The 23,467-nt window shown below is 41.0% G+C and overlaps 1 protein-coding gene across 2 annotated transcripts in view; it reads left to right on the top strand.

Annotated features, from left to right (window-relative positions):
* The window catches only part of DCBLD1 (discoidin, CUB and LCCL domain containing 1), a 71,405-nt gene that overhangs the window by 36,805 nt on the left and 11,133 nt on the right, over positions 1–23,467 (top strand). For both annotated transcript variants that reach the window (XM_043889978.1, XM_043889979.1), the window contains exons 3-6: positions 6,953–7,087; positions 8,470–8,521; positions 10,731–10,803; positions 20,657–20,790. In XM_043889978.1, coding sequence (XP_043745913.1) covers positions 6,953–7,087; positions 8,470–8,521; positions 10,731–10,803; positions 20,657–20,790 — 394 coding nt within the window. The remainder of the gene's footprint in view (positions 1–6,952; positions 7,088–8,469; positions 8,522–10,730; positions 10,804–20,656; positions 20,791–23,467) is intronic.

Raw genomic sequence — 23,467 nt, 5'->3', positions numbered from 1 at the left:
ATTGCCATCTTTTGTTGGGCAAAAAGTAATCGCCTAGGTAGATTCTGGAGTGAAGGCACTTCTTGACCCAAGTCCCATAGTCCCAAGGAAAGCTGCACCTTTGTCTAGGAATCTGCCTGGTTCATTTATCATCTGTCACTGATTTTTGTCTGGGAACCAGAGACCAAAACTCTCCAGGGATACCACTTACATTCTTACGTGACTATGGTTTTAATGGCACAGTCCAGGAATATCCCTTTTTTATGCAAATGTCCCTCCTTTTCAAAGAAAATGGCCCTGAAAATTCTGTAATTTTGTACAGTGGCCTATTGCAATTAGCTAGCAGGACAAACCCTGCCATTTGACTGCACAGGAAAAAAAGAAAATGGACAGAAGTCCAATGGCGTTTGCAGCTTCAGCATTTCTGGAGATTGTTTTATCAGTGTACCTCTACACCCAGATCTGGGCCACATCAGGTACCACTTTCATGGCAGCTGGCCGATGGCACATCGTGTGGCTGGCTCTGCCAATGGCTTGCCCAGGGAGCATCACTTCATCTCATCGGCATGTTCTTATCTGCCATGAAAAATTAAATGTGTGAGTAAGATGGTGCTCATAAGGCTAATGAAGGCTTTTAGGAGATTTTTGGTGCTCGTTGTTCAATTTGATTTATGACAAATCTCTGGCGAGTTAGTGTTTCATTTGGTCTCTGTTTTCACCACTGCATCTGAAGAGGGAGAGATCTCCTCTTTGGTTTCTTTTAATGGCATGCATAGCATCTTTTAAACACATCTTTTCACAGATGAAACAATAATTTAGTGCCATCAGTTTCAAGATCAAAAGCATAGACCCATCTGAAGTGACTTGGAACCGTTATTAAACAGAATACTGCCTTGTATCCGGAGACTCAGGCAGACAGGCCATGGAGAATGCAGCGTGAGGGTGAATTGCTGCATGGATTGTCAGATTGCCAGAGATTCCAGAGGGCTGGCTCCAGGCAGACAGTTCATTCTTCCTGGCAGGACAGTTGGCTTTTATTCACACGTGGGAAGATAAAGGGTTTCCTCTCTCAGCTGCTTATGGAACAGGGGATGTGCTGAGAGGAACTGGCCTACTGTGCTCAAAGCAGGCAGCTCCTAGGACTGCTAGCCCTTATTCCTTTTGTCCAAGGAGTCAGTCCATTGTCTGCCAGCTCCTGGTCTGATGTCTGGTGCCAAACGCCACATGCTACTCCATTTGGTATCACTGATGGCTTTTCCCACAATCCAGGGTGACTCACGACAAACCACAAAAGGTAGAAGGATTTATTTTTCATGATTTTCTTACTACTTGATGAACTTCCTTTCTGCTGTCTCCCAGTCGGATGGGAATTTGGGACTACAAAGACGGAACCTGCTTCCCAGACAAGGATAGAGGTAGGGAGGAGGGCAGAGTTAAACAGCAAGTCCAAGTCCTATGAAACACACAGCACTTCCAGTTGTAAAGCAGACATCCATGCAGACTGTGAGTCTTGCTTTTGGGTCTGCTAGAGTTCTTAAGAACCACTCAAAAGGGTTAGGGTTCAGCCTTGACTGTGAATTGTGGTAGTTTTACCAGCCTAGGAACATTGCGCCGGAAGAGAATGTAACCACAGTCAAAGCTAGAAGTCACCTCTGAACCCTTAATGGGTTTCCAATGACACTGGCATTGTGTATTGCTCAAATACAGGTGTAGATCCTTTTTAAAAATTGAGACAGAGAGTACCTAAGAGTAAATACATCTTTCGGGCAGGTGGGGTGGAGAAAGTCTTTCATAGAAAAAGATACCATCCTCAAGGGAGTCTGGCTGAAAACTGAGAACACAGGACTTTCCTGGTGGCTCTGTTGTCAAGAATTCACTTGCCAATGCAGGGGACCTGGGTTCGATCCCTGGTTCGAGAAGATGCCACGCGCCGCCAAACAACTAAGCCCGTGTGCCACAGCAGCTGAAGCCCACACTCGAGGGCCCGCGGGCTACAGCCCATGAAGTCCATGAGCCTAGAGCTTGTGCTCTGCAATGAGAAGCCAGTTCAGTGAGACGCCCCTGCACCACAGGTAGAGAGTAGCCCCCACTCTCTGCAACTGGAAGGAGTCCACACGTGGCAACAAAGGCCCAATGCAGCCAAAAAGTTCATTAATTAAAATAAATTAATAATTAGTTTTAAAAAAAACTGAAAGAGAGAACTTAGGATAGGCTTGTAGGATCCTTCTGTGGTTTCTAATTATTTTTCCTTCTCACTGCCAGTCACACGTCTCTGTTTTCATCACTTTTCCCTTTTAACTCCAGGAATGCAGTTATTAACCTGGAGTCTGTGAAAAGGAATCTTTATCTGTCAGACCTTCAGACAAGCAATGATTTGAATGTTTTGCCAAAGGCAATAGAGCAACCAGTCCCCAGCTTCAGTTCCCTGCTCTGGACTAAAGCTGCCTCTGCTGTGTGGCCGCTGTGCCTTGATGAACCTATCAAATAACTTTGAATGATGGCATTTGTATAGACAGGGCATATCCTATCCCTGCTAAGGTTTAGTTATGTCTTTGCAGCATATCAATGAGAATGTGGGAAGGATGGTATCAGTGGGTTAAGGGTGATTAAAGGATGTGTGTGTTTGCATTTTCTTTCTTTGAACTTCTTTCAGAAATGTTTACTGGGACTTTGGGGGGGATGCAGCCAAATTAGAGTTTTACTGTGTGTTTTTGATTTAGGAAATTATACGTATTGCACAGCAAGTTAGCATGATGGCATGCACTCTTATCTATACATGTAAAGTATTTAAAATTTTGCAGCCTTTCCTTTCAATTGTTCCATAAAAATCTAAAAAAAACACAAAACCCTCCAATTATTCAACCGTGAGAAAGTAGGACATCCTGTCATTTGCAACAGCAAATGCTACGTGAGATGAGTCAGATAGAAAAAGACAAATAGTGTATGATCTCCATTTACATATGGAATCTAAAAAAAGACCAGTTCATAAAAACAGAAAGCAAAATGGTAGCTACCAGGGGATGGAGGGTGGGAAAATAGGATTGATGTTGTTTAAGGGTACAAACTTGCAGTGAGTAACAAATAAACCCTAGAGATTTAATGCACAGTTTAGTGAATACAGACAACAGTACTTTATTGTAATCATCAACTTGCTGAGAGACTACTACTTAATTATTGCAACCACTCAGAAGAAATGATAAGTAATAGGATAGATATGCTAATTTGGGAGAAGGAAATGGCCACCCACCCCAGTATTCTTGCTTAGAGAATTCCATGGACAGAGGACCCTGGCAGGCTACAGAGGACCCCCATGGGGTCACAAAGAGTCAGACACGACTGAGCGACCAACACAACACCACACATGCTTAGTATCCCTACAGTGACTATCATACTAAAATACATAAAGATATCAAACTAGCATGTTGTCTACCTTAAATTAGTGTTATATGTCAAATATATTTCAACTAGAAAAATGTCAAGTTCCCACTGATAATCAATTTAGACTTGCTTTTCCTCACTGTTTTTGTTAGAACCCATTGGAATGCAATAGAAGTTTAAGGAGAAATTGGTATGGTGTCATCATCACTGTTTGGAGAAGTCTTCATGCTGTTATTTCTTCTTGGAAAAAGTAAATATGGGTTAGGAAAATATTCTGACTTATTAATAGCAACAAGTAACTGGTTATTTCATCTTTGTTGTTAGGTTTGCAAAGCAAGTATCTCACTTAACCTGTGCAAAGAACAAATGAATTTGAAACGTATTTAAAACTGAGAATCAGTTGCAAAAGTCAAGTGCAGTAATGACTCACTTTAATTTTGAAAAAACTCTTCTCATTCTACTTTATTATACAAAAATGGATTTAGTATTAATTGCCTATCTTCTGTGCTTATGAGCACTCTTAAAGATAAAAAAATCCATATAGCTACCACACTAATGATTTTCTTCCTTTCTTTTCTACAATTTTCTTGCTTACTTCTTCATGATATTCTGTAATGACAAGATTAAATATTTTGTGTATCTTTATAATCATGTTTTGTTTTTAAAAACCAACTGTTGCAAGTAGAAAAACATTTAACTTCGTTTAAATTCAGACAATATTTGGAAGGCTGCCACATGTACAAGCTGTCTGAGAGAAAGTGATGATAGGAAAGTCCCTAACCCCAGGGAATATAGCCTAAAAGGAAGACAGGCATTATTTGTTTGTTTTCGTATATTCATTTAACAGGTACTTCATGCATGAGTAACTCTTTATATCCTAGGTTCCATTCTAAATTATTTGCGAGTATTAACTCACATAAGTAAGTATATACAAGTATTTCTAAAGAGAGAAACACTCTTTTTTGTTTGGAATTCATTATCATTTAATAATAGGGAGCAACAGGGATGTGTGGCATGTAAACACACAGCCTCTCTCTCATTTTGTCACATTTTCAGAATATGACATCTGGACCGGACAAAGAGAAATCCGATCCCTTATATCAGGAGAGGAAGGCTGAGCTGGGTTCACAGTCTTCTTCTGCCTGTTTAAGCCGTCTGGGCCCTGTTTTGGCTTTGGCTGGTGTGACCAGTCGTACTGGTGCTGACTTGGAGTGGTCTTCCCTTAACCTGATGCAGTCATTGTTATTGCAATTAGCTCTTTCTATGCTATTTTTTCTATTTTGGGAGAAGTTGATGCAGAGTACCTGCCTTCAAAATTTGTTTGCTGATCCCTGTTTTCAGAGAAATTATCATGTCTTGCATACTTGACTTTCAAGATGACAATTTACAAACTAAACTTCTACTTGAGTAGTTTTAGGAAGTTCTTTTTTTTTAAGCTCCAAATCTCATTTTGTCTCTTAAAAGTTTGTAGAACTTCTTATTGCTTTTCAAGCAACATAGTCTAGAAACAATATGTTATACTCTTAATTGTATAATATATACTGTGGTATTTCAAAAGCCTTTAGAAATTACTCTGCTTTCTTATAAACTTCATTTTACAAATCAAAGTAAATTACATATGTTAATCAGAAGTTACTGTTAAGAGTGGTAGAGAAGAGAAAGAGAAATGAGTGAACTGCATGAACATAGATTTTTCCCATGTATGGGACAGTCCTTAAATTGTGGAACTTTCTTTTCTTTATGTACATTTTTGTAAAAAAATTGAAGTATAGTTGATTTACAATGCTGTGTTAGTTTCATATGTACAGCAAAGTTATTTAGTTATGCACACATTTTTTATTCAGATGCTTTTCCCTTATAGTTAATACAAAATATTGAATGTAGTTCCCTGTGCTATACAGTGGTGGAAAAAGGGTAATGGAAAGATTCCCTTTCTTGGAAAAAGGGAATCTGTGAGTTTCTGTGAACAAATTTAGGAGGCCTCTGTGCTTAGTCGCTCAGTCGTGTCTGACTCTTTGCGACCCCATGACTGCAGCCCGCCAGGCTCCTCTGTCCATGGGGATTCCTCAGGCAAGAATACTGGAGTGGGTTGCCATGCCCTCCTCCAGGGGATCTTCCCAACCCAGAGATAGAACCCAGGTCTCCCGCATTGCAGGAGGATTTCTTTACCAGCTGAGCCACCAGGGAAGCCCTAGGAAGCCCCTAGAATATATTTTTGTGATAACATTTTCTTTGCTATCTCTCTTAGTCTCTCTAGGCTGCTATAACAAAATATCATAGACCAGGTAGCTTATGCACAACAGACATTCATTTCTCACCGTCTGGAGGCTGGGAAGTTCAAGATCATAGTGCTGGTAGATATAGTGTAGTGGCTGGTGAGAACCCAGTTCTTGGTTCATAGCCATCTTGCTGTCTTCACCTGCTGGAAGGGGCAAGCCAACTCACTGGGGCCTTCTTTATAAAGGCTCTAATCCCATTCATGAGGGCTTTGCCCTTGTTAAACTAAGCACCTCCCCAAGGCCTCCTAATACTATCACATCAGACATTAGGATTTCAACATGAATTCGATTGGGACACAATTATTTGGACTGTACTTTAGGCAAATTTGGGCTTCCCTGGTGGCTCAGATGCTAAAGAATCTGTCTGCACTGCAGGAGACCTGGGTTCGATCTCTGAGTCAGGAAGATTCCCCTGGAGAAGGGAATGGTAACCCATCCCAGTATTGTTGCCTGGAGAATTCCATGGACAGAGGAGAGGAGTCTGGCGGGCTACAGTCCATGGGGTCGCAAAGATTCAGACACAACTGAGTGACTAACACTTTCATTTCACTTTTTTTCTTTTAAGCAAATTTAGAAGTTCCTAGAATATCACCTTTGTAATAACATTTTCTTTACTATCTAACATATTTGTGTGTGTGCATGCAGTCATGCTCAGTCTTGTCTGACTCTTTGTGACCCCATGGACTGTAGTTGCCAAGCTCCTCTGTCAATGGAGTTTTCCAGGCAAGAATACTGGAGTGTGTTGCCATTTACTTCTGCAGGGAATCTTCCCAGGGATCAAACCTGCATCCCTTGCATCTCCTGAGTTGGAGTAGATTTTTTTTTTAACCACTGGCATCACCCCCAATATATTTTATTTTATTAAACAATTTATTTATTTAATTTTGGCCATACTGCACAGCATGGGTGATCTTAGTTCCCGCATGAGGGATTGAACTCATGCCCCCTGCATTGGAAGGACAGAGTCTTAACCACTGGGCTGCCAGGGAAGTCCCCTAATATATTTGATTTTTGTTAGTAGTGTGCTTACAAAAATAAAAACCTATATCTTTAGGTTGTTCATAATTAACTAGTTCCAGCCTGTTGCCTATCTAGAGTTGGCCACTGTCCCTACCTTGGTTTGTCTGTATAATTAAGTTTACCATCAGTTTCTACCTCTCAGTCTCAGGACAAAGCAAAATTTCAGTCGGTAAAGATGATGATTCCTATGTGTGTGTTGTTTGGTAAATTTGACCTTTAAGGAAGAAAAATACATAAACAAATTCTTTGTCCTGGTCTAAATTTTGAAATGAGCCACCAGCATGCTTTGTTTTCAGGTCCATATTGTGGAAGCATGACTATGCCCAAAGAACTTCTGCTGAACACCAATGAAGTAACTGTGCGCTTTGAGAGTGGATCCCACATTTCTGGGCGGGGTTTTTTGCTAACCTATGCCAGCAGCGACCATCCAGGTATGGCGGAATAACCAGCATGAATCGGTAAACCTTTATCTGTCTTAGAATTCCCCTTGCTAGTCACCATCTTTGGACAGAATTGGGACCTCAGAATCAGAATTGAGATGTCAGGGAAGAGAGGAACACAGTGTCTTCATAGGTATTTAGTTAGGTCTGAACTGAATGCTTTCATAGCACATGTTAGATTGATCACTGACTTATATGGGAGAGGGTTGACTTAATTTTCCAAGAAACCTTGGATTGTGTATCTTTAGGGATATGCGTCTGACCCTTCTGAGGTCTGGCTGTTCTCTGGAGCTCTCCCCCAACCCCTTTCTTAGTCCAGGAGACAAGCCTTTTAACCAGTGATACCCCCTGCCCCAGCCCTCATACACACCAGCACACCAGCCTGGGAGCACGCAATGTGAGAAGGATGAGGTCACTGTCACCGAGTGCCCCATTCATCAAGCTGGCACATCAGCAGGAGAGAAGAGGAGCATGAACACAGATGGGGAAGGAAAACATAGCCTCTCGTCTAGGGTCAACTCCAGGGTCTCGTCCGGGTCAACTCCAGAGTCATTTCCGTGCAGCCCAGGGTCTCTCCAGGGCCTCAGAAGTGTCCAGAGTTTCTGCTCAGTTCCCTCCAGCAGAAATAACTCTGGGAACAGGGTACTCCATTTATTTCCTGCTCAGTCAATCAGATCTGAGCAATCCTAGCAGGCCGCTGCATGGCCAGTGATTAGCATAGATTGCTCCCTAAGAACCACTGAAAAGATTAAGGAAAGAACAGCAGCAAGTGTGGAATATTGGAAACTATCCTAGGTGCATCTAAAAGCACCCAAATCCACAGCATCTTCGAGCTTCCATTCTTAGTATAAGTTCAGTTCTATAAGTTGCTTCAGAGAGCACCTTTCTTTTAAGTCTTTGGACCTCATTGATCAAAGCTGATAAGCACTTTGTGTTCCAGCTAAACACCTGGCCCTGTGGTCGCTTGGATGCCACTAGATAAACTGTCAAATTAAAATGTTCCTGACCCTTCTCTGTAAACCACATGGGCTCTTGAAATTGTTTTCTACCTGCCAGTAGAAGTTACATGATCTTTGTAGGTGTGTAGTCAATAGTAATGAACCAATGTTGTTCTTTGGTTGAAAAAAGATTCTGTTACCATCCACTGGATAAATGGTGAAGAACCATCATTGATGGTAGAAAAGAAAGATGAACTAATGAAATCCTGAGGATAGTGTATCAGTTTTTATTTACTTTTAAGCAGAAAAGTTCAGATAACTAGAGAATAAATAAATGCTTCTCAGAAACTGTTTCATTTTAAAAGAAATCTTTAGAGCATGAGCGTCCTAACTTCTATTCAGTCTGCTAATTGCAGTTGTCTTTATTTATGACAGATTTAATAACATGTTTGGAACGAGCTAACCATTATTTGAAGACAGAATACAGGTAAATACACTGTCCTAGTTGTGCTGCAGTCATTTGTTGCTGAATATTTTGTTTTCCTTGACGTTAAGCCAGATAAAGTACCTTTATTTGTATTTAATTTAAAAAATCATCTGTGTTGTAATGAATCAGGAATATTTGAAATGGTTTCTTATACAGCAGAGATCAGCAAACTTTCTGTCAAAGGCCAGGTAGTAAAGATTTTAGGTTTTGCAGGCCATGCAGTCTTTTTTTTATCTGTTCACGCAGTTCTGTTCCCTTTGTAGTGCAAAAGCAGCCATAGACAGTATGTGTGTGAATGAATGTGCATGGCTGTGTTCTGATAAAACTTTATTTAAAAAAAAAAAGTGCAGGTTGGATTTGGCCCATGGGTCATAGTTTACTGACCCCTGACTTCTACTCTAGTACCTGTGTGCCAAAATGGAGTCTAGAGTGCATTTATTACCTGGCCAGCATTTGGGAGTGACTTTTGTGATTCTGGAGGGGGTTCATTTTCTCTTTCCCACAGGAAAGAGACCTACAGAGAATAAGAGATGAAAGGTTTCACTCCAGCCTTACTTTAGCTGGAAAAATTACTTGATCTCTTTGATGTACATTTTCTCATTTCTAAAACAAGAGCCCAGAGGGGATTTCTCAACCTTGGCACTACTGATATTGTGGACGATTTGTTCTTATGAAGAGCTGGTCTGTGCCTTGTGGATATTTAGCAGCATCCCTGGCCTGTGTGTGCCAGTTGTGGTAAAAACATCTCCAGACATTTCCAAATGTTTCTGGGTGTGCAGAAATCACCCCTAGTTGAGAACCACTGGTCTAGAAGTCATTGTCAACAAAAACACTAACAACAACTCTTAACTTCTTAGAGTGTTTCCTTAGTGCCAGGTACAACTCTCCGGATTTCGTTTATCAATAGCTACACAATAAATAAGTGTACTCCAAAAGTTAAGCTCAAGGGTCCATGGTCCTATCCATCTAACATTCTAACAAAGGAGATTATTTTATATGCAGAATCAACTCCACTGTTTACTAATATGAAGTCTAGTTCAGAAAAGACAAAAGCAAAAATGACCAATAATTAGATGTTGCCCTTAAAGTTGCTGTTCATCCAATGTGGACATTCACCAGCATTTTCTTTCCAGCCATCTGTGTATAGCCCCAGTGGTGCCAAGGCCTTCGGGCATAAGTAGTCATTTCGTGTCCTCTTAGAGAAAGGAATGTGCTCAGCCCCACAGTGTGATATTCTGGTGCTGGATCATCTAAGCTGTGGCCCAGCCGATTTGTGATGTTTAGTTAAAGATGACGTATGATGACTAGTACAGAGCCATAATCCTTCATCTATCATGAAATGCAGAAAATGTAGAAAGCTGGAAAAGTCAAATAATTTTTGTAATTCATTTGGTGGCAGCACCTGATTAATGTGACCATAGATTCATCTGACAGCAAAACTGGACTAGATTAAACATGAGGCTGTTTTATCTTTATCCTTTTGGCCCAATACAACTAGCCATGTATTTGGTAGAGGTATTGAAGTTCTGATTAATATTTGCAGACCTCAGTAGGGTTTTACATCATATACACTGTGAGCACTGTTTTGCTTTTCCAAAATCCTTCAAATTCCAAATTCTCAAATATATTTGGCTCTAAGGGCTAGGATAAGGAACTGTAAGCCTGTAATAGGATTTCCGTTATTTCTGTTTCTTAATTCCTTGATTATTGCTGCAGTGCTGGATTCCATTAGGTCAACGGGGAAGAATTATAAACCATGTACTTGGGTAGTTTTGATAATTAGGTGTTGTCACACATCTAACTTGCTAAGTCAGCAGGAGGAAATTGAGAGGAAATGAAATAAAAGCAACTGCTATTTTGGAATCTGTTTGGGCTGGTACATTCTTCTTGAGCAAACCAAACAAACATTATTGTAATATGGTATATATAGAAACAAGGGCTTATGGCATTCATCTTCAAATCTGTCAATGTTTATCCCAACCCAGGGATCAAACCCATGTCTCCTGCATTGCAGGCAGATTCTTTACCACCTGACTCACCAGGGAAGCCTTTAGATTAATCTGTGTTTTCACAAATCAAGTTTCTGATTTGCCATTAGAGGAAGATGTTCCTGCATGTTGCATGGAGAGAAAATACTTTTAAGTATAATTTAATACTTTTTAATTTAAGCAAGCCTTAATAAAATATATACTCTACTTTTTTTTTCCAGCAAGTTCTGCCCAGCTGGTTGTAGAGACATACCAGGAGATATTTCTGGGAATGTGGTGCATGGCTATAGAGATGTAAGTAATTGAGGGTAATTTTATGGCAGGGAAGACATTAAAAAGTTAGTGCTTGTTGCTCTGCCTAAAGTCTTTACAAACTAAAGTCAAATAAGATGTAAAACTTTGTAGATAGATGCACAGTTCTCTTTTCTGAGAATAAATGAAATAAGTATAAAAACCAAGGTTTTTCATGCATTCATTCCTATTTTTAGCATTTCCAATTAAGGATACTATAAATGAAACAAAACCCTTTATTATAACTTAAGAGTATAATTCCATCCAATTTTTATAAGAGGTCATCCTTTTGTTATAATTTATTTATTGATTTTACTACTCCAATTGCTTCAGGTAATACAGCCAAAGACATGAACATTTTACAGCACAGAACAGTGACATTGTATCTGGGACCAATGAAGCCATTTGTCCTGTCTTTTATATTATTTCCCTCCCTCCTTACACCCCAATTTCTTAGGCCTATTGAAACTGGGTGATATACATTGCTCCCAGAAAAAAATAAACTCACCAGAAATCCTTTTTAAGTATATGTCTTACATTCAGATTCACAATTCTTCATTTCTTACTATTCACAGATTTCTATCCTGGAAATCTGATACCTGATTTAAAAAAATTTACATTACTATTTCAAATGGTTGGGTTTATAGCTTATGGGAAGGGGCTTGAGTTATTAGAAATATGAAAATCTGTATAGTGATGGAACTTTCCTACAATTTATTAACATGTCTTTATGCACAGGGAAGACATACATGTTCTAGGAGCTTGATCATTTATCTCCTACAGGAGGAGGAAAAATTGGCTTTAATTTTGCTTTCAGTACCTCCTGATTCTGGAAGCAGCAGGTCTGATTTTGCTCGTCGTTTCCTTTTTCATGTGTTTTCTTTATTTACAAGATTGACATAGAATGTTCACTTAGCCTAGAAACTGAATCTGAAAATGATTTATACTACCTCAGTTTGAAAATTACTTGGCACAGGCTGAAGTACTCAATGACTTTAGCAAGTAAACCAAAAGACATAAAAAAGTTGAGGTATAGTTTTCACCTCCTAGCAATGTATACTTTTAATTTATTATTTTCCTGGCCTGTGTAAGAAACTTAAGAATTCCATGCAGCAAGAGAAATAGCGTTGTTTCTTTCTTACTTTAGCTGTTTACCCTGCCTCCTCTGGACAGAGCTCTCCTTTTCAGAGTAACAGGTAAATGGTTTCCTGGGTGGTACGTGACCTGCAAATGCTGACAAACAGGTTTCCTGTTTGACGCACTAGCTGGTTTTATACCATTTGCTCTCAGTATGATTTTATCTGGAGGGAAAATTTGTATTTTGAAAACGCATCTCTTCAAAGAAGTTGGACTAGTGTCTCTCTTTTGTATATGTTGATATTGTGGGTATATTAGATAACTATTGCCACATAACTATTACCAAAAACTTGGAAGCCTGAAGCACATGTATTACCTCTCATGTTCTGTGGTCAGGAGTTTGAGCACGCACTGCTGAGCTCTCTGCTTCGGGGACACCCACTCAGCAGGTTCTATCCAAGGCGACACGAGGGTGTCACTGGGGCTGCAGTTTCATCTGAGGCTCCACTAGGAAAACATGTGCTTCTAAGCTCACATGGTGTTGGCAGCATGCAGTTACTGATGGACTGTTGGATAGAGGACCTCAATTTCTTCTTGGTTGGAAGCTGTCCTCAGCTCCTTACCATGTGGACTGTTTCAACATGGCTACTTGCTTTTTTTCCCCTCCTGATAATTTTCTTTCCATTTCCTGTATACCATCTTTATTTTTTTTTTAATTTTATTGATGTATAGTTAATATACAATTATATGGGCTTCACTGGTGGCTCAGACATACTTCACTCAGTATGGCAGTCTCTAGGTCCATCCATATGGAAAAAAATTGGTATAGACGATCTTATATACAAAGCCTCAATAGAGACACAGACATAGAGAACAAACATAGGGACACCAAGGGGGAAAGCGGTGGTGATGGGAGGAACTGGGAAGTTAGGATCGATATATATACTGCTGATACTGTGTATAAAATAGATAGGGCTCCCTAGTGGCTCAGACGGTAAAGAATCTGCCTGCAGTGCAGGAGACCTGGGTTCGATCCCTGCATTGGGAAGATCCCTTGGAGAAAGAAATGGTAACCCACTCCAGTGTTCTAGCCTGCAGAATTCCATGGACAGAGGAGCCTGGCGGGCTAATAGTCCATGGAGTCGCAAAGATTTGGACATGAATGAGTGACTAACACAACACAACACATAAAATAGATAACTAGCGAGGACCTACTGTATACAGCACAGGGAACTCTACTCAGAGCTCTGCGGTGACCTAAGTGGAAAGGAAATCCAAAAAAGAGGGAGGTGTAAGTGCAGCTGATTCACTTTGGTGTACAGGAGAAACTAATTGAATATTGTAAAGCAACTGACTCCAATAATAATAATAAGAGAATTGGTTCATTCTGTGTTGTTTCAAAAGGCAGAACGAAGATCCAGGAGGCCACTTTCTGTAGCATATAAGGAATAACTGAACAGTGCAAGATGGGATAGGGTGTCTCCAGAAACAGTGGGGCCCTAATCACTGAAAGTGTCAAGTGTGGAGATTATAGCCTTTGTCACGGTGCCCTGGATGTGTGGGGAGGAGAAAGGGACAGTGTCAGGAGGTGTCACAGAAAACTTTCACGATCATTTAGAATTCTGAAGATTCTGTGATTCTGTCTCCTTGGCTGGTGAATGAAGGCATCGTACAGTGTAGGCTTAACATGCCAGTTAAGAAATACAGACTTTAAGCTCTGCCTTACCTGGAAACCAGAAATAAAAAGCGCTCAGAACAGTTTTTCTCTTGGCAGCTTCTCCCAAGCCTGCTGACTGTACCGTCTGCTTTTAAGCAGAACACATCCCTTAACTAACTTGTTTCAGTAATTCTCCATTCCCCCCAAATATTCAAGAAGTACTGTAAGTTAAAGGGAGACAGTGCAAAAAGTGTGTTCCTGATTTAGCAGAGAAAGGGAGAAACCCAGTTGCATACACCCAGAAAAAACCAGAGGCAAATAAATACATCATATTGGTGAGTGGTTGTCTCTGAGTGATGACAATATAATGATTTTATTTTTTCATATTTTCTAAAATTTCCATGGTAAATGTATATTACTTTTCTAAGGAAAATGTTATCATGGTCATTATGAAGATTGTAGCGACACTAAAACAATTCATTGAATAGACTGAGGAATACATTTTTATAATTTTGAACATGTGCTTTCTTCATTTTTTTTTTTAAATCAATTATTGATTTATTTTTGGCTCTGCTGGGTCTTTGTTGAAGTGCCAGGGCTTTCTCTAGTAGCAGTGAGTGGGGGGCTCCTCTCTCTAGGCGTGGTGCCCGGGCTTCTCATCACGGTGGCTTCTCGTTGCAGAGCACGGGTTCTGGAGCACAGACAAGCTCAGCGGCTGTGGCCCACGGGCTTAATTGCCACATGGCATGTGGGACCTTCCTGGACCAGGGATCAAACCTGTGTCTCCTACATTGGCAGGTGGATTCTTTACCACTGAGCCACCAGGGAAGCCGTCTTTATATTATATTAAAGTGAATCTAAAACATTTACTCTTATTAAATTTTATTTTAATACTTTGTCAACACTTTTTAGTACACGTTGTTTTTTCTTAGAGGAAGACTTAAAGAAAATGCTCCTGTTCTGGGATGATTTGATAATTTCTTTGAGTCTTCTCATGCTGATCTGCTTGGTCATCTTTTGTGGCTCGGGGAACTTCAGAGATGTTTAATTCCACCAACTTCCAAGTTCATGAGCCTTGCAGGTGTTCTCCTCAGCTGTCCATTGCATTCCCTTCCCTGAAGAAATACATTTAAATTTTTTTTGTTTAAGGCAATCACTGATTAATATAGGCTTTCCCGTATTTATATTTCAGTGATGTGTAGATCCCCAAATAGCTAGAAGACAAAGTATAAATCTATTGTTCAAAAGAAAAATTTTTAAAAATCCAGTTCAGTGAGTGTGAATTTTTAAAGGTCAAGACACAACAGTTAGAACCCAACATGGAACAATGGACTGGTTCAGAATTGGGAAAGGAGTATGACAAGGCTGTTCATCTAACAGCTTATTTAACTTATTTATGCAGAGTGCATGCTAAGTTGCTTCAGTTGTGTCCAACTCTTAGTGACCCCATGGACTGTAACCCATCAGGCTCCTCCGTCCATGCAATTTTCCAGGCAAGAACACTGGAGTGGGTTGCCATGTCCTTCTCCAGAGGATCTTTCCAACCCAGGGATCAAACCCACGTGTCCTGCAGATCCTGCACTGCAGGCAGATTCTTTACTGCTGAACCACTGGGAAAGCCCGATATGCAGAGTACATTATGGGAAATGCTGGGCTGGATGAATCAGAAACTGGAATCAAGATTGCCTGGAAAAATATCAACAACCTCAGATATGCAGATGATACCACTCTAATGGCAGAAAGTGAAAGGAACTAAAGTGCCTCTTGATAAGGGTGAAAGAGGAGAGTGAAAAAGCTGAGTTAAAACTCAACATTCAAAAAACTAAGATCATAGCATCTTGTCCCATCCCTTCAGTGACAGATTTTATTTTCTTGGGCTCCAAATCACTATGGATGATAACTACAGCCTTGAAATTAGAAGACACTTACTCCTTGGAGGGAAAGCTATGACAAACCTAGACAGCATATTAAAAAAACAGAGACATCACTTTGCCAGCAAAAATCCATACAGTCAAAGCTATGGTTTTTCCAGTAGTCAGGTTCAGGTGTGACAGTTCAACCATGAAGAAGGCTGAGCGCTGAAAAATGGATGCTTTCCAGTCGTGGTGCTGGAGAATACTCTTGAGAGTCCCTTGGACTGCAAGGAGATCAAACCAGTCAATCTTAAAGGAAATCAACCCTGTATATTCATTGGAAGGTTTGATGCTGAAGTTGAAGTTCCAATACTTTGGTCACCTGATGCATAGAGCCAACTCATTGGAAAAGAACTTGATGCTGGGAAAGACTGAAGGCAAAAGGAGAAGGGAGGGAGTGGCAAAGGATGAGATGGTTAGATAGCATAACCAACTCAATGGACATGAATTTGCGCAAACTCCAGGAGACAGTGAAAGACAGGAGGGCCTAGCATGCTGCAGTCCATGGGGTCACAGAGTCGAACATGACTTAGCGACTGAACAACAAGACCAAAAAGCCCCAGCTTTAGAAAACATCAATTTTATTTAAGTTGGTGGAGTGATTTTTTTTTTTTTTAAGGAAATAACTTTCCTTCCTGGAAATAACCCAGGAAAGGGCTTACAATTTTATCATGATATTATGGTAGCCAGATCCGGTGGTTATTCTCTTGGGGATGTATCTTATGTTCTGCCTTTAATATAATGAAAAACTATTAAACAAATACATGGAATTTAATATGCAATAATATAATGAAATGAATTCCATAAAAGGGGCACCTAGCACTGGGTACGTCAATGCTAGGGACCGTGGGAAATGAGAATATTTGTTGTCAATGAAGCTGATAGGTCCCATTGCTTGTTGGCCTGTAAACCTGTCCTCTTGTTACCAAGGAGGCCCTTGAACATGCCAAGTCCACTGAGAGCTCTACGCAGGGCAGGGATCCTGGAATGAAGACCATCCCATCCCCAGACTGAATTCAGAGGAAGCCAGGTGATCCCAGAGACAGTGGGAATAGGTGCCCAGCTGACCCCTGGATCAATCTGCCTTTTATTTGGGGCTGAGAAAGGGAAGCAGCCCTGCATCAACCCTATAATAGTACACAGGGTGCCCTTTAGAATAACAGAGCGATTCTGGACATCACCCAGTCCAGTCTTTTCATTGTCCAAGAGAACTGGGAAGCTGGGTCCAGAACAGTGAGATGACTTCACATCTGGTAGAGCTGGAGACAGAGACAGGGTGATGCGCTAAATTGCTGAATTTACATTCAGGATGTCTCCATTAAAGCTAGCTCCTCTATTTTGTGCCCTAAGAGATAAAAACCATAATAAAACACCTTTAAAAAAAAAAAGAAAGAAAATTCATAAAAGATGAAAAGGCAAGCTGCCTTTTTAAAGATTACTATCTTCTAATTCTTTTTTTTCCCTCCAAATCAAGAAGGGGGTAGTATCTACATCTGTTTCAGCATTGTCTTCTCTTATTTCTTCTTTGTCATGAGATCCTCCCCTTTTTTCACGATGATAGAAACCATTGGAAAACTGACTCACTTGCCAAATCTAATCTAGTTCAGGAGATACGAGCTCTCTAAATTAAAGATCACAAAAGTTCTCAATTTTATTGCAACCGCATTGTTGCTGTTGTTCAGTCACTAAGTCCTGTCCGACTCTCTGATCCCATGGACTGCAGCACGCCGGGCTTCCCTGTCCTTCACTGTCTCCTGGAGTTCGCTCAAACCCATGTCCACCGAGTCGGTGATGCCATCCAACCATCTCATCTTCTGTCATCCCTTTCTCCTCCTGCCTTCAGCCTTTCCCAGCATCAGGGTCTTTTCCAGTGAGTCAGCTCTTCTCATCAGGTGGCTAAAGTATTGGAGCTTCAGCTTTAGCATCAATCCTTCCAGTGAATATTCAGGATTGATTTACTTTAGGATTGACTGGTTTGATCTCCTTGCAGTCCAAGGACTCTCAAGAGTCTTCTGCACAATTCAAAAGCAGCAATTCTTCAGTGTTCAGCCTTCTTTATGTTCCAACTCTCACATCCTTACATGACTACTGGAAAAACCATAGCTTTGACTATATGGACCTTTGTTGGCAAAGTGATGTCTCTGCTATTTAATATGCTGTCTAGGTTTGTCATAGCTTTCTTTCCAAGGTGTGTCTATTAATTTTATGGCTGCAGCCACCCTCTGCAGTGATTCTGGAGCCCAAGAAAATAAAATCTGTCACTGTTTCCACTTTTTCCTCCTCTATTTATTGTGAAGTGATGGGACCAGGTGCCATGATCTTCACTTTTTAAATGTTGAGTTCTAAGCCAGGTTTTTCACTCTCCTCTTTCACCGTCACAGGAGGCTCCACATTAGTCACAAAAATATGGTTGGTTTCATTGGTCCTCCTAGTATTATAACCTAAACCTAAGAAAAACTGTCCACTGCAGTAAGGTAAACAGTGCTGGCATTAACACAAAGAGAAGCTCCCAAGTTCAGTTATGAAACACATTTTCATGAGCTGCTTTTATCTTTTTGGCACTAGCCATCACAGAGAAGTGAGGCGTTGCTAAAATTTATTTGGGAAAAGATCCTTCTGGACTGCTCAGTCCTGGGCTAATAGCCAGATCACCCTCCCACACCGATCTGGGCTTGTGGGGGCCTCTGGGCCTGGGTACCCTGTGAAAAAGTTCCATTTCTTTCTCCCCAGCCCCACTTCCAATCACAGGGCCACCTGCTAATCAGAGGCAGCCAGGTACCTGCTCTCGGTTCATCACCCCAGCCAACAGCCATGGAGGGCTGAGCCAGCTGTTAGACCCACTCAGAGGAGATTCAGGAAATGAGAAGGGGGCTGTGGGCCCTGAGTTGCTCTTCATTCGCTCTGAGACCTTCATCCCATTTTCTTGTCCACTGAGTGTTTTGTGGCTGATACTACCATTTTGGTTTTGAAAGTGAAAGTCGCCCAGTCATGTCCGACTCTTTGTGACGCCAAGGACTATACAGTCCATGGAATTCTCCAGGAATCTCTGGGTTGGGAAGATCCCCTGGAGAAGGGAGTTTTGGTTTTGATGCCTTGTTAAATATCTAATTTTAAAATGAAACTGTGGCATGGAAGTTTCACCTTCTCAAATAATCCTCAGAATGTGTATTTAGCAAAGCAAATGTAAGAAACTGTTGTTGCTGTTATTCAGTTGCTCAGTTGTATCCGACTCTTTGTGACTCCATGGACTGCAGCACGCCAGCCTTCCCGGTCCTTCACCATTTCCCAGAGCTTGCTCAAAGTCATATCCATTGAGTTGGTGATGCCATCCAACCATCTCATCCTCTGTCATCCCCTTCTCCTCCTGCCCTTAATTTTCCCCAGCATTAGGGTCTTTTGTAATGAGTTGACTCTTCACATCAGGTGGCCAAAGTATTGGAACTTCAGCATCAATCCTTCCTATGAATATTCAGGATTGATTTCCTTTAGGATTGACTGGTTTGATCTCCTTGCAGTCCAAGGGACTCACCAGAGTCTTCTCTAACACCACAGTTCAAAAGCATCAATTCTTTGGTGCTCAGCCTTCTTTATGGTCCAATTCTCACATCCATACATGACTACTGGAAAAACCATAGCTTTGACTAGATGGACCTTTGTCAACAAAGTAATGTCTCTGCTTTTTAACACACTCTAGGTTTGTCATAGCTTTTCTTCCAAGGAGCAAGCGTCTTTTAATTTCATGGCTGCAGTCACCATCTGCAGTGATTTTGGAGCCCAAGAAAATAAAGTCTGTCACTGTTTCCATTGTTTCCCCATCTATTTGCCATGAAGTGATAAGAATGGATGCCATGATCTTAGTTTTCTGAATGTTTGAAAAAGCCAGCTTTTTCACTCTCCTCTTTCACTTTCATCAAGAGACTCTAGTTCCCCTTCAGTTTCTGTCATGAGGGTGGTGTCATCTGCATATCTGAGGTTATTGATATTTCTCCCAGCAATCTTGATTCCAATTTGTGCTTCATGCAGCCTGGCATTTCGCATGATATACTCTGATATAAGTTAAATAAGCAAGGTGACAATATACAGCTTTGACGTACTCCTTTCCCGATTTGGAACCAGTCTGTTGTTCCATGTCCAGTTCTAACTGTTGCTTCTTGACTTGCATACAGGTTTTGCAGGAGGCAGGTAAGGTGGTCATGTATTCCCATCTCTTGAAGAATTTTCATAGTTTGTTGTGATCCACAGTCAAAGGCTTTAGCATAGTCAATGAAGCAGAAGTAAATGTTTCTTCTGGAATTCTCTTGCTTTTTCGATGATCCAACAGATGTTGGCAATTTGATCTCTTGTTCGTCTTTTTCTAAATCCAGCTTGAACATCTGGGAGTTCTCAGTTCATGTAGTGTTGAAGCCTAGCTTGGAGAATTTTGAGCATTACTTAGCTAGCATGTGAAATGAGTGCAATTGTGCGGTAGTTTGAACATTCTTTGGCATTGCCCTTCTTTGGGATTGGAATGAAAACTGACCTTTTCCAGTTCTGTGGCCAGTGCTAAGTTTTCCAAATTTGCTGGCATATTGAGTGCAGCATTTTAACAGCATCATCTTTTAGGATTTGTAAGAAACTGAGCAGCTATCTATTCTTGCTGAACAAGTCACCCCAGAACTTAAAATGATGGTTTAAAATGATAGCTGTTTTCTTTGCTGACCAGTTTGTGGGTTAACAATGTGGGTTGGTTGGTTCTTAAGCTCCCTTTGCCTAGAATTGCAGCTGCATTTGTGAGACAGGTCATCTGGGGTGGGAGTCTCAGGAGGCCTCACTGACAGTTGGCAGGGCCACGTTACCTGCAGCAGAACAGAACAAGTGCTGTGGCCCAGTTCAGCCTCGGTGTGGGAGGTGACCACACATGGGCATGGCCCCCGGGAGGCATTATTCACTGGAGAGCCATGGATACTGTAGATCACCTCCCTCCCTTCCTACCTAGTGGAAAGTTTCCCAAGTTAGTCAGCATAAATATATGACTCTGATGTCATTCTGAGATGGTTATCTAATACTTTTTTCCATTCCCTTACACTTTTTATTTAAATGAATTATAATTTAGCCATATCATGGGTCATGTAGGCATCCTGACCACAAGTTGCAACAAAATGGAAAGCTCCCACCGAATGTGAAATGCATTGTTGAGTCACTTATAAGTGATGACGTTGCTGTGTTTCAGACCTCTTTATTGTGCAAAGCCGCCATCCATGCAGGAGTGATTGCAGATGAAGTGGGTGGTCAGATCAGCGTGTTACTGCGCAAAGGGATAAGTCGATATGAAGGAATCCTGGCCAATGGTGTTCTCTCAAGGGAGTAAGTACTTAGCTTTTTGTTCTGAATGCAAGGTAACCCTGCAGGCGTATGTAATCAGCTCACAATTTTTTAAAGACAGCTGGCTTGTGATACCAAGGGCCTGTCAACTGGGAAAAATAAGTGTGAGTGCTTAGAGTAGTATTTATAGTGTCCATTTGGGCTTCCCAGGTGGCGCTAATGGTAAAGAACCCACCTGCCAATGCAGCCGACTTAAGAGATGCAGGTTCTCTCCCTAGGTCAGGAAGATGCCCTGGAGGAGGGCATGGCAACCCACTCCAGGATTCTTGCCTGGAGAATCCCATGGGCAGAGGAGCCTGATGGGCTACAGTCCATAGGGTCGCAAAGAGTCCAACACAACTGAAGTGACTTAGCTTGTAGCAATAAAATAGCTGTTTATGCTGATAAGTTAGTTAAAATGGCACATTTCTAAAGTCCCAGGGCAGCAGAACATTCTACTCTCAAGTGCTTCAGTGGGAGGGAATAAAGGCTTATTCCTCTCTAGTTTCTCCTGTTTATGTAAATTACTTATTATCACCAATATTACCAAAGATGCTGAAGAAGACACAGGACTGAAATAAACCCAGGCAGAACCACAGAAATCCCCTAGAGGATCCCTAGAGACAGTCTCTTAAGGATGAATAATAGTTGAGAAGTGAAAAAAAAGATGGCTTTTGTTAACATTGTTAACTTCTGTTTGTGTTATCCTCTGATCCTTTAGCTTTTTATGAAAAAAGTATGTCAGTTGCTTTAAACACTTCAACCTCAGTTTTTAATGCTTTCAGGTTTCCTCAGCTTCCAGAGAGGAAAACTAGAACTGTTATAACTAAAATAGGCTAGCCTTGTGATCCAGATGTCCATCCGTGTAAACAGGCAGCTAAGACTGGTCCAGAAGGACACTCGCTTTGGAATGGGTGGCCACCTAGTGAGGGAACAGTGCTCCCCAAGCCCCTTACAGTTCGTGTCCTCAGGGATTGGCTCCAGGACTCCCGTGGATACCCAAATCCAGGGATGCTCAAGTCCCTTATAGAAAATGGTGTAACATTTACATATAACTATGCACATCCTGCCATGGACTTTAAATCATCTCTAGATTACTTATAATAACTAATACAATGTAAATGCTATGTAAATAGTTGTAAATACTATTGTAAATGTTGTGTAAAGAGTTGCATGTAGCAAATTCAAATTTTGCTTTTTGGAATTTTTTTCCCTGAATATTTTTACTCTGGTTGGTTGACTCTGGGGATGCAGAATCTGCAGATATGGCTGACTATATATACACATGGTATGTGCTTATACATATGTACCATAAACATAAATTTTATATTATGTACACATGTATTATATATGCTCACATATATGCACACACATAAGTATATACTTTTTTTTTTCACTTACATATTTACCTCAAACTCTTTGGGACATTAAAATTTATATCCTGATTTATAAATGTATACCCTGATTTATGGGGAGTTTCCCAGGTGGCACTAGTGGAAAACAACCTGCCTGCTAATGCAGGAGACATAAGAGACGTGGGTTCAATCCCTGGGTCAGGAAGATCACCTGGAGGAGGGCACAGCGGCCCACTCCAGTATTCTTGTCAGGAGAACAGAAGGATCCCATAGACAGAGGAGCCTGGCGAGCTGCAGTCCACGGGGTGGCAAAGAGTCAGACATGGCTGAGCACGCAGGCTCCCTGATTTACAGTATTTATAGCTTAGCGTATTGCTTCAGCACAGTAAGCTTTCAGTGTCTGCTCAACTTTGACTTTTGCAGATCTATTTCTTTTTATGTTTTTTATGGTTTGCTCTACTGATACTACGGTACTATTTATCAGGAAGGTATCCAGCTGTGACCTAGATCTGCTGGGGTGCTATTTCTCAAATAGGAACAAAGAACCGGCCTTTGGCCTTAAGTTTGTTGTTTTTGGGTCTCTTGCCTATGTTTGAATACATTTGCATGCTTCTTTTTTAGAAAAAAAAAAGGATAGGAAAAAGTTAAACTTGTATTACTTGGATTTTATTTTACTTTTGAAGAAAAGTTATTTAAGCTATTGAATGACAGTAGACATAATGTCCTCAATTACTGCTGCTACATCAACTGGACTTATATTAGAAGTCACTTTATATAATTTGATATTAAACTTTAGGACAAAAACAAGAGTCCAGAAATCTAAATCATAAATGAATTAGCAAAGTTTTGCTCCAAATTCCATATAGTTATTTGAACTAATTGAGTGATTTTTGCTTTGGTATGCATAGACAGAAAGTCTAGAACTATATCAAGGTCCCTCCTCCCTTCTGGCTCTGTGGTCTTTTTGTGCCCAGCAGAAGAGAGTAAACTGTGTGCTCATACCGTCCCTTCCACTGGTTTCCATTCCCAGGTCTTCAGGGAGCATTTGTTTTGATCGGTGCTGTTTTGCTGTTGGGGAAGCACTGTACATGCGGTCATTGAACTTCTGTTCCCACGCATGATTGTTTGGTGTTCAGGAAGACACACAGAAGGAAGCATTGCCGCTGAGGAAGAAGGGGTCCCTAAAGTAAATATCTATGGTTCTTCTGGGATTCATCCCGGGTCAGGTCACTTCCCTGATCTGAGGAGACCAGAATGGAATCAGGAAGAGCCACTGACCTCACACAGAGGATGACGGCTCAGACCATCTGCTGGGAGGGCTTTGT

This window comes from Cervus elaphus, chromosome 28 (assembly GCF_910594005.1).
Source record: "Cervus elaphus chromosome 28, mCerEla1.1, whole genome shotgun sequence".
Lineage (NCBI taxonomy): Eukaryota > Metazoa > Chordata > Mammalia > Artiodactyla > Cervidae > Cervus > Cervus elaphus.
The sequence above is the reverse complement of the archived record's forward strand: the minus strand, read 5'-3'. Positions and strand labels throughout refer to the sequence as shown.